The following is a 12,489-nucleotide window of genomic DNA, read 5'->3' on the forward strand; positions in this document are numbered from 1 at the left end:
CTGTTAGCAAATGGTATATGTGCATGACAGAATATTAGAAAAGATCCTTCTGGATCTTTCTTTGGCTTGTGCACGTGCACACACATGCACACACACACATACACACGTATACCCACATACCCAAACACAAGGATCCATTCTTCAACTTTGCATTTCTTCCGTCTAGATTTCATGTCCCTGTGTTGCTTTATCCAACACGTTTCCTAAAAGCAGTCTCTTTTGCAAACCTATTTTTAACGGAGAGCCTATAGATGTTTTTTCTCTCTGCCACTGACAAATGTTTAATGAATGTTTTTAGTATTAATCATTTTAATTAATTTTAGTATTAATCAAAACTCGAAGAGAGGGAAATTTCAATGAAGAATTTGTTAGTGGTAAATTTACAGGTGCTGAGAATTAGCCCTGTATCTCATTGTTTCGGACACTTGTTAGTCATTGTTTGGGTACAAGTAAATTAAACGCAGTCTCTTTAGTAGAGGTCAAAAGAATGTTGTCCACTCCAGTGCTTTCCTATAGAATCAAAGGAAGTTGAGCTGAATTGACAGAGAGCTATCAGAATGAGACGTTCTTAACAATGTTGGTGGGAAGAGCTCAGGAAATAAATCAATTTAGTTGGAAACAAAAGATTGAATTTAGTGTTCTTTCTCTATTGGAGAAAGTGCAAAAGGATAATTAAATCTTCAAACTGCCTCAGGTTTGTGAGTCACAAAAGAGTAAAGAAGTTTGATGTGGTTTAGGGGAGAAGTTGTGTATTTTATCCCAAGTGCTTGCTGCCTCTGCCTTTCTCCTTTTGCTTCTCAAATATATACAGTAACTAACCTGACCTGGATGAGGCCTGTTAATCACATCACTAGATTAAATAAGGTTTTCAAAAGAAACAGGAAGATGGAAGATGTAATTTAGTGTACATATGATTAAGAATGGAAAAAAATTACAATGTACTATTGGTAAATTTTTTCTTTTAATAAAAATGTCTGTAAATCTTTCAACATCTAGTTGTGTATGCGTTTGTAAAAATCTCTCATAGCAAAGTCATTCATTTATCGCTTGTTTTTTGTTTGTGTGTATGGATAACCCTTCTTCCTCCCTATTAGTGGCCTATTTTAATTCTCTCTGAGTTATGGATTGAAATTATGTTCATGTTGTGCTGAATTCACAAATTTAGTAGTGTTTGTCCAGTTCTCCCAGTACCATTTGCTAAAAAGACTGTCCTTTCTCCATTGAATGGTCTCAGTACTTTTCTTGAACATCATTAGACTGTTTATAAAGTTTGTTTTCAGTTTCTCGCTTCTATTTCATTGGCCTATACATATCTGTATGATTACTGTAGCTTTAAAGTAAGTTTTGAAATCGGAAGGTGTGAGTCCTCCAGCTTTGCTCCTCTTTTTCAAAATTATTTTGGCTGTTGGGGTCTTTGGGGTTGCATGTGAATTTTAGGATGGATTTTTGTATTTATGTAAAGAAATCATTGGAATTTTGATAGGAATAACATTGACTCTATAGGTCATTTTGTATAGTATTGATATCTTAACAATATTATGTCTTTTAATTGATGAACACAGGTTGTCTTTCCATTTATTTATATTTTTAGCTCTCTGGGCAGTGTTTTTTAGTTTTCAGTGAATAAGTCTTCTGCTTCTTTGGTTAAATTTATTCCTATGTCTTTAAAAATTTTTTTGATACTGTTATAAACAAATTCTTAGTTTCCTTTTAGGAGTGTTCATTGTTAGTGTATAGAAAGCATTGTCTTTTCAGATGCTATTTAATACACGACATCACAGAATTACTTAGTTTTCTGTCAGTATTTCAGTACTAATCTAGTGATTTGGACTGGTGTTTGTATACCAATCAGAATAAATGGTAATTTCTGAATTGAATTCAAGTTCTAAGTTTTTATTTAATCTTTGTTAACCAAACTAAGTTTTATAGTTATTTAAGTGTTTTAATTTGAAACTATAGATGTGAAATGATAATAGCAGATCAAAATAACCTTTGAAACATTGCAGTTTGAGCTTTTTATAACATTAAAATATTCTCAAAATGATTTTTTTATTTGGAGAAGGCAATGGCACTCCACTCCAGTACTCTTGCCTGGAAAATCCCATGGATGGAGGGGCTTGGTGGGCTGCAGTCCATGGGGTCGCTAGGAGTCGGACACAACTGAGCGACTTCACTTTCACTTTTCACTTTCATGCATTGGAGAAGGAAATGGCAACCCACTCCAGCGTTCTTGCCTGGAGAATCCCAGGGACGGGGGAGCCTAGTGGGGTGCCATCTATGGGGTCGCACAGAGTCGGACACGACTGAAGTGACTTAGCAGCAGCATAAAGCTTATTATACCTTATTCATGCTTCTTTAGAAGTTCCTGAAAAATGTAATATTGAGTGTTTTGCATTTTGGTGTTGAAATGTACAGCTGAACACAGATTAAAGATGATATATCTTTGCTTTTTTTTTCTTTTAAATTCACAGGCCACAGAAACACTATTTAGAATGGGTGTAGCAAGAGGAGTCATCACAACATTAAGAAATGGAGAAGTAAGATGAGAATTTTTATATACTTATTAGTTCTTAATTCATAGTGTTTTTTAAATTAATATAACAAATTGAAAATATCTGAAGTACATAATACTGAGTGAATCTGACCTACAAATCGATTTCAGTTAAGTCATATTAGAACCTAGTCTTGAGTTGAATATAAATTGCTGAACCTTTTAATCTTTGGTTACCAATTGTTTTTACTCTTAAAAGAAAATGACATTTAATAATAACTTCTTCAAATGCGTATATATTTATTGAAAATAGCCCCATACTTCTTTCTTTCTGTTTTATATTCTACAATCGTGATACTTCTTTCTTAACATAAAATAATTTGAAATGTTAGTATTTATCGCAGAAGGAGGGTAGAGGGGGGGAGAGAAATGGAGTTTAGTCTGTCCTTTCTTGTAGTTGAGGCTCAACCAAGAGTCTAAGTTTAGATTTTTCTAAATGCTCCTACCAATTCTTAAAAAAATCTAGTACCTGAAATAAATTGTCATTACCAAATTATTACTGGTTCCATTACCACTCTGTCTGCTTTTTCTTTATTCACTTCCTTACTAAGATATCTTTAGGTTGAGGTTGAATATAATGTCACATTGCCATGTTCCCTTTTGTATTCTACTAGCAAATACTTATGGATAAAATATGGTGCTTTCTTTTTATTCTGGAATTAAGTTCTATGTAATTTAATGTAATATATGTAATTTGACACCTTAAACATTTAATAGTGGAAGTGAGTAAATATCTAAGGAGTTAACTGGAACTATTATTGTGTGATATAAAATTTATCAGTCAGTAGATATATCAGTGTGTTAGGTGAAAATGTACAGTCATTTGGAAACTATATGCCTTTAAATGTTTAATTGTATGTATATTGGCAAATTACTTTGGTATTGATTTGTAATACATACTTTGTCTATGAAAAATACTTAATTCATCTCTTTGTATTCTCAACAAACTAAAGTCTGTGTTGCCATTTTGAGAGAAAAACATATTGCATTAATAAAGTTGGGCATATTTATCTGCCTAAAATTTGTCAGTATAAATTTTAGGTTTTAGTAATTACTATGATTCTTTTAATGGGAGTTATCAGTGATCTTTTGAACTTTATCTTTATAAAAAGTTTGGGAAAGTAAATATATGTAAGAGAGTTTTATAAGTATTCTTCTGAGCATATCAACACATATTACACATGTATATATTTTACTTTATGGAGAGGAAGTCGTTAAATCAGCTTGCTTCTGATTCATTCCTCCCCCAGTTACTGAAGATTGTAACTGAAGATTGTAAGAGTAATACCTGGTTAACAGGTAATAATTAGGACAAAATTTTTAAGCCCTCTCTTGGACATTTTTTCTTGCATTTTAAGATCTCTGAAAATGGAATATGTCTTCTAATCAGTGACACCTCATAGTCACCATTTACTATTTTTCACATCTTAACACCTCTAAAATTAAGTCTATGATATTTTAGAATTGATAAAATATGATAATATTCTGTAGATTAAAAAAATACAGAGTGATGCATAGTGAGTATTCAGTAAATGGTAGCTGGGATAGGCTACAAATTAGTTTTAAATATTTAACTTTGGGAAGTAAACAATTAAGACAAAGGAAAACAAAGAAATTATTGAATATGTGTATATGCAAGTGGCATAGATATTTTTGGACATGGTAGGCTAAGTGCTACGAGAATAGATGATGTAATGTGGTTCTTGCCTCTAGGGGAGCTTACTCTCTGGTGGGGGAAACAGTGGCATCAATACATGGGAAAAAACCTGAAAAAGAGTAGAAGTGTTTAGTTAAGGTTGAGTCTGGAAGTAACTAGAGTCCGAGTCCAGATTCCACTTGCATGCAAACCTAGTCACTTGAGTTGCGTCTGACTTTTTACAACCCTATGGACTGTAGCCTGCCAGGCTCCTCTGTCCATGGGCATTCTCCAGGCAAGAATACTGGAGTGGATTGCCATGCCCTCCTCCAGGGGATCTTCCCGCCAGGGATAGAACCAATGTCTCTTATGTCTCCTGCATTGGCAGGCAAGTTCTTTATCACTTGCGCCATCTGGGACTGTGCTAAATTTTAGTGTCTGGTCAATAATAGAGAATTACTTTGGAGGTAGGAGATAAACTAAAAGTTTTTGGTCTACTTAAAGCAGAAGCTGCTGCTGCTAAGTCACTTCAGTTGTGTCCGACTCTGTGTGACCCCATAGACAGCAGCCCACCAGGCTCCCCCGTCCCTGGGATTCTCCAGGCAAGAACACTGGAGTGGGTTGCCATTTCTTTCTCCAATGCATAAAAGTGAAAAGTCAAAATGAAGTCGCTCAGTCGTGTCCGACTCTTCGTGACTCCATGGACTGCAGCCCACCAGGCTCCTCCATCCATGGGATTTTCCAGGCAAGAGTACTGGAGTGGGGTACCATTTACCATGTATATATTATTAGAAAACTTATGGCATGCTAAGGGAGGAGGTTAGTAAGGAGCTTACTTGTTCTAGGGTAGTTGGAAAATTGTTTTAGCTCATTACTGTGAAAATATTTGTTGAGTAGGGATTAATAAGTAACTTCATGACAATGATATCAGGTAGGAGGAATAAAGACTGGTGTATCAAAATTACAAAGATAGTAGTCTTTAAATAAATTTGTGATTTGAATGCTTGATGACACTGAGCTTTGCTTATCTCTTGTGTACCCTTCCCTTTGGTGGTGGTGGTTTAGTTGCTAAGTTGTATCCAACTTTCTGTGACCCTATGGACTGTAGTTCACCAGGGCTCCTCTTTCTGTGGGATTTCCCAGGCAAGAAAACTGGCATAGGTTGCCATTTCCTTTTCCAGGAGATCTTGCTGACCCAGGGATTGCACCCACATCTCCTACATTGCAGGTGGATTCTTTACCACTGATCCACCAGAGAAGCCCTGCCCTTCCCTGAATTCTGACTTGAAGCCTATGTTTTGTCTGCCTATTGAACATTTCTACTTGCATATTTTAAGAAATGTTGAGACCAGAAAACATGATTCCTTTCTTTGAAAGTAAGAAGGTAATTTTTGAAGGGGTTTGTAATTTTTTCTCTAAGTTATAATGAATCATTAGAGAATTTAAGTAAATGAATGACATATTATCCTTTTAAATCTTCATCACAACTCTGCAAGGGAGAAATATGCCCATTTTATAGATAAACCAAGTCTCAGGGAAGTTAAACATTTTGCCTATGATCAAACAACTGGGATATGGGAGTCCTGAGATGTGAACCCCAGTGTGTTTCCAAAACCCATTCATTCCACTATATAATATAATCTCCCTCAGTGTATTTACTTACTTAGAGTTTTCTATTTATTCAATTGTCCTATAGTTTGACAGTTGAAAAATAGCTCTAGCTCAATAGCTAAGACCTCTGAGATTATGTAATTAGCCATATATTTGATTATCACTCTTACCTTTTCATATGTGTAGTGAAATATATGGCTTAAAATGAAGAGAAAAAAATAGTGACCCTTCACAATTCTGTTTTGTCACTGAATGCCTAACCATATTGATGTGTTCTTTGTACAGTCCTGTGTATGGGCTAGCCGGATTTTTGTATTTTGATTAAATTGCATAAAAATGCTATAAAGCAGGTAATTTGGGGGAGTAGAATTTTGTACTGTGTTTATTTGGAAGGCTAACTTGTAAAATTATCACAATCAAAAATAGTTTTTAAATGTACTTGACTCAAAAATTTTAGTTTTAAAACTTTTTCAAGAAAGGGATAATCGTATTTTCAGCCTTATGTATAGGATGAAACAAGTTGTTTAAAACAAAAAAAGATAAAATTGCTCTCTTAAATTTATATATTTCAAGAGTTATATACTGTTATATAACTTGAACCTGAATAATTCAGAAATTAGTGTTTTTTCATTAGGTTGTTCTTTATTCAGGAGCTTACCTGGTATTTCAACTGGTAAAGCATCCGCCTGCCATTCAGGAGATCAGATCAGATCAGATCAGTCGCTCAATTGTGTCCGACTCTTTGCGACCCCATGAATCGCAGCACGCCAGGCCTCCCTGTCCATCACCAACTCCCAGAGTTCACTCAGACTCATGTCCATCAAGTCAGTGATGCCATCCAGCCATCTCATCCTCTGTCGTCCCCTTCTCCTCCTGCCCCCAATCCCTCCCAGCATCAGGGTCTTTTCCAATGAGTCAACTCTTCGCATGAGGTGGCCAAAGTACTGGAGTTTCAGCTTCAGCATCATTCCTTCCAAAGAAATCCCAGGGCTAATCTCCTTCAGAATGGACTGGTTGGATCTCCTTGCAGTCCAAGGGACTCGCAAGGGTCTTCTTCAGCACCACAGTTCAAAAGCATCAATTCTTCGGTGCTCAGCCTTCTTCACAGTCCAACTCTCACATCCATACATGACCGCAGGAAAAACCATAGCCTTGACTAGACGGGCCTTTGTTGGCACAGTAATGTCTCTGCTTTTGAATATGCTGTCTAGGTTGGTCATAACTTTCCTTCCAAGGAGTAAGCGCCTTTTAATTTCATGGCTGCAGTCACCATCTGCAGTGATTTTGGAGCCCAGAAAAATAAAGTCTGACACTGTTTTCACTGTTTCCCCATCTATTTCCCATGAAGTGATGGGACCGGATGCCATGATCTTCTTTTTCTGAATGTTGAGCTTTAAGCCAACTTTTTCACTCTCCACTTTCACTTTCATCAAGAGGCTTTTTAGTTCGTCTTCACTTCCTGCCATAAGGGTGGTATCATCTGTATATCTGAGGTTATTGATATTTCTCCCGGCAATCTTGATTCCAGCTTGTGTTTCTTCCAGTCCAGCGTTTCTCATGATGTACTCTGCATATAAGTTAAATAAACAGGGTGACAATATACAGCCTTGACGAACTCCTTTTCCTATTTGGAACCAGTCTGTTGTTCCATGTCCAGTTCTAACTGTTGCTTCCTGACCTGCATACAGATTTCTCAAGAGGCAGGTCAGGTGGTCTGGTATTCCCATCTCTTTCAGAATTTTCCACAGTTTATTGTGATCCACACAGTCAAAGGCTTTGGCATAGTCAATCAAGCAGAAATAGATGTTTTTCTGGAACTCTCTTGCTTTTTCTATGATCCAGCAGATGTTGGCAATTTGATCTCTGGTTCCTCTGCCTTTTCTAAAAGTAGCTTGAACATCAGGAAGTTCACAGTTCACATATTGCTGAAGCCTGGCTTGGAGAATTTTGAGCATTACTTTACTAGCGTGTGAGATGAGTGCAATTGTGTGGTAGTTTGAGCATTCTTTGGCATTGCCTTTCTTTGGGATTGGAATGAAAACTGACCTTTTCCAGTCCTGTGGCCACTGCTGAGTTTTCCAATTTGCTGGCATATTGAGTGCAGCACTTTCACAGCATCATCTTCCAGGATTTGGAATAGCTCAACTGGAATTCCATCACCTCCACTAGCTTTGTTCGTAGTGATGCTTTCTAAGGCCCACTTGACTTCACATTCCAGGATGTCTGGCTCTAGGTGAGTGCTCACACCATCATGATTATCTGGGTCGTGCAGATCTTTTTTGTACAGTTCTTCTGTGTATTCTTGCCATCTCTTCTTAATATCTTCTGCTTCTGTTAGGTCCATACCATTTCTGTCCTTTATTGAGCCCATCTTTGCATGAAATGTTCCCTTGGTATCTCTGATTTTCTTGAAGAGGTCTGTAGTCTTTCCCATTCTGTTGTTTTCCTCTATGTCTTTGCATTGATCGCTGAAGAAGGCTTTCTTATCTCTTCTTGGTATTCTTTGGAACTCTGCATTCAGATGTTTGTATGTTTCCTTTTCTCCTTTGCTTTTCGCTTCTCTTCTTTTCACAGCTATTTGTAAGTCCTCCCCAGACAGCCATTTTGCTTTTTTGCATTTCTTTTCCATGGGGATGGTCTTGATCCCTGTCTCCTGTACAATGTTACGGACCTCATTCCATTGTTCAGCAGGCACTCTGTCTATCAGATCTAGGCCCTTAAACCTATTTCTCACTTCCACTGTATAATCATAAGGGATTTGATTTAGGTCATACCTGAATGGTCTAGTGGTTTTCCCTACTTTCTTCAATTTAAGTCTGAATTTGGCAATAAGGAGTTCATGGTCTGAACCACAGTCAGCTCCCGGTCTTGTTTTTGCTGACTGTATAGAACTTCTCCATCTTTGGCTGCAAAGAGTATAATGAATCTGATTTCGGTGTTGACCATATGGTGATGTCCATATGTAGAGTCTTCTCTTGTGTTGTTGGAAGAGGGTGTTTGTTATGACCAGTGCATTTTCTTGCCAAAACTCTATTAGTCTTTGCCCTGCTTCATTCTGTATTCCAAGGCCAAATTTGCCTGTTACTCCAGGTGTTTCTTGACTTCCTACTTTGGCATTCCAGTCCCCTATAAAGAAAAGGACATCTTTTTTTGGGTGTTAGTTCTAAAGACCCTGGTTCAATCCTGGGTCAGGAAGATCCCCTGGAGAAGGGTTAGCCTACCCACTCCAGTATTCTTGGGCTTCCCTGGTGGCTCAGCTGGTCAAGAATCCGCCTGTTATACGGGAGACCTGGATTCTATCCCTGGGTTGGGAAGATCTCCTCCAGAAGGGAAAGGCTACCCACTCCAGTACTGTGGCCTGGAGAATTCCATGGACTGTACAGTCCATGGGGTCTCAAAGATTCGGACACAACTGAGCGACTTTCACTTTATTCTTAATTCATAGTTTTAAAAGAGAGAAAAGTTAAGCAGTTCTTCACCATAGAAAGGTAGGATTTCAAACTCTAGGAGTTTAAAGACGTAAAGCCTTTATCTTCTCTGTGTTAGCTGCCATTGTGTATCCACTGAATCACAGAGTATTATGTAATGAAGAAGTTAATGACTTCCTATAGTCAGCGGATTGATTTCATCTGTTACAGCTCTATTAACTTTAAAAAAATTTGCAAATTTCTAAAGTACAAACATATCTGTCTTCATTTTTCCAAAAAGTTTAGTGTTTCATATCTGTGTCTTTGTGTTAGAAAGACTGATAAATGGAAGGAGAAATAATCCTCGAAAGTATTTTTTCAGCAGCTTCTAATATTCCTGGCATTGTCTTCAGTTCAATTCAGTTGCTCAGTCGTGTCTGACTCTGTGACCCCATGAACCACAGCACGCCAGGCCTCCCTGTCCTTCACCAACTCCCAGAGTCCACCCAAACCGATGTCCATTGAGTCGGTGATGCCATCCAACCATCTCATCCTCTGTCGTCCCCTTCTCCTCCCGCCCTCAATCTTTCCTAGCATCAGGGTCTTTTCAGATGAGTCAGCTCTTCGCATCAGGTGGCCAAGGTATTGGAGTTTCAGCTTCAACATCAGTCCTTCCAATGAACACCCAGGGCTGATCTCCTTTAAGATGGACTGGTAGCATTGTTTTAGGTGCTTGCATTCCATCAGTAAGCAAAACAGACCAATATCCTTGTCTTTGGGGAGCTTGTATTCTAACCCATTGATACTTAGTTCTAATTATGGAAGAAGATTGAAAAGTACAAAGCAATGGGGGAAGTAATTATAATTGCAGAGCTTCAAAAGGAGGTATAACCAAGTATATGGTTTAAAAGCATGATCAGTTTAAATAATAAGGGAAGAAACAAGTAATTTGAGTAGGGTAAGTTAGTTCAGAAGATTCGTTAGAAGGCACATCTTAAATTGAGTGCTGAAGAAATTTATTAGCATCGCTGAAGAAGAAGAGGTCAAAAGGCGTTGCCAGTTAGGAGAAACAATATAAAAAGGGACATAGTTGAGAGTTAGGGAGAGATAATCTTGGTGTAGAATCAAAAAGGAAGGGAGGAGATCATGCTGTTGACGGAGAGAAACATTTGTTGAGTGCCTTTTCCAGGCAGTTTATAATTATTCAGCTCATTTATAGATTAAAACAACTTTTCATTTTAGATCTTTTTATCACCATTCTTTCCAAAGGAAATATTTGAGGTTTAAGAAGGAGTGTTTTACAAAAGTCACATTTCCCTGAGAATTTGCTATTTGAATGCTTATGATGATACTGATTAAGCTTGTGGTATAGTCAAGAGTTAGTACTTTTTCTTCCTCCCAAGTGGAGAAGGCAGCCTTGTGCGGCAGAAGAAGACTAGTCTGCTCGCCCCTAGGCCTGTTTCTCCTCCTGGCATTACTAGCTATGCGATCTTGGACAATTTAGTTACTTTCTCACAACTTCAAATTCACAACTTTGGAAAATGAGTTGATTAGATGATCCTTATGGTCCTATTTAGCTTTAACATTTTCTGCTTCCAGACACCTTTGTATAACCTTTCTTTTTTGTGGCTCTCAGCCTTGAGTATGTATGAGAATTGCCCAGGGAACTCTGTGAAACTGTAGGTCCATGGGCTTCATCCCCAAAGACTTTGTCAGTTAGATCTAACCTAGAGCTCTAGTACCTATATTTATTAAAACACTGATTTTTAAAGCTTAGCTACTAATATTAACTACTGTCTTAGAGAAGTATTTATCCATCTTACGGCTTCTGTGAATTCAGGGAATGTAAAATTTGAGTTAGACTAAACAGTTAAAGAACTAGGAAAGAAATTTGAGGGGTATTTAAATTTTTTTGTACATAAATAGAACACTGTAGCATGGTTTGTTGTTGTTTTGGAAAGGTGGATATGGGACTTGACACAGTATTTACTTTTGTCTTATGTTACTGTGTAGTATTAGGTATTTTGCATGTTTTATTAGAATGGAAACCTTTTTTTGCCTTTCTATGTGATTTTTTAAAAAGTCATATAGAATATTTAGTTTTAGTATAATTGCTGCAGTGCAGCCCTCAGTTTAAGATAAATATAATCATAAATACCTTTGTGGATTTATATCTATATAAATATTAGGGCTATATTATTCTAAAATCATAAAGTTTGTAAATACAATGATACATTTTTAAACAAAATTTTTTCATGCCTTAAGGAGTACTTGAAGAGTCTATAAAATATACATATTTATATTCACTCTTAGTCACAAAGTTAATTGATCATTAAGATATTAGATACATGTCCAACACTTGAATTATGTTAAAATTATACAATGTAATATAATACTTAAATCAAGTATTTTCTTAATATGAATGCAAATTCTTTATAAAAGGAAACCTAGAAGTAAACTTTTATTTATATTTTAAAAATTACATCTGTTTTTTTGCTTAATAAAATATATTTTTAAACTATTTCTCTTTTAATATCACCTCTGGAAATATATGCGCTTCCCTGGTAGCTCTGCAGTAAAGAATCCGTCTGCTAAGCGGGAGACGTTTGTTCGATTCCTGGGTCAGGAAGATCCTCTGGAGAAGGAAATAGCAACCCACTCCAGTATTCCTGCCTAGAAAATCCCATGGACAAAGGAGCCTGGTGGGCTACAGTCCATAGGGTCACAGAGAGTTGGACATGATCGCAGCAACTGAAACACAGGAAATATGTGTCTTTAATAAGCAGTGTATTAGTATTTCCAATAGTGAAGTTTCTGAAGCTAGTAGAGTGCCGGTACCTAGTGGCTTATAAAATTTAATCGGTGACAGTACTTACTGAGCGCATCTTAAAGGTAGATGTAACACGTGGCACTGGTACCAGATCTAGTGTTACTTCCCCTCCCTTTATTCCCTAAGTATTAATTGAGTGCCAGGCGCTATGCAAAGTGCTGGATTTTAACTATAAATAAGACTAATATGGTTTAAGCTCTCAGGAAACTTTACAGCCCCATGACTGTGTCCATAAACCTGTCACTTAGGACCTTGCCATGCAATGTCCCGTTGTCTTTGTTAAATAGGATTAAAAGCACCCACTCATGTCTTACTCTGTGAAAAATAGATTTATAAAGCAGCTAGTGTAATAATACAAAGTAAGCCTATTAGGAATTAGCCTGTATTAAATTATAGCTATTTATTGAGTTAAGTAGGATGATATATTTTCTACATTAACATGAGTATATGGGCA

General features: G+C 37.0%; 1 protein-coding gene across 2 annotated transcripts in view; it reads left to right on the forward strand.

Annotated features, from left to right (window-relative positions):
* TMEM135 (transmembrane protein 135) overlaps positions 1-12,489 on the forward strand; it is a 299,633-nt gene that overhangs the window by 142,564 nt on the left and 144,580 nt on the right. Inside the window, exon 5 of one of the 2 annotated variants that reach the window (XM_027532736.1) lies at positions 2,472-2,537. The exons of the other annotated variant lie outside the window; for it this stretch is intronic. Coding sequence (XP_027388537.1) covers positions 2,472-2,537 — 66 coding nt within the window. The remainder of the gene's footprint in view (positions 1-2,471; positions 2,538-12,489) is intronic. 2 annotated transcript variants of the gene reach the window in all.

This window comes from Bos indicus x Bos taurus, chromosome 29 (genome assembly GCF_003369695.1).
Source record: "Bos indicus x Bos taurus breed Angus x Brahman F1 hybrid chromosome 29, Bos_hybrid_MaternalHap_v2.0, whole genome shotgun sequence".
NCBI classification, from domain to species: Eukaryota; Metazoa; Chordata; class Mammalia; order Artiodactyla; family Bovidae; genus Bos; species Bos indicus x Bos taurus.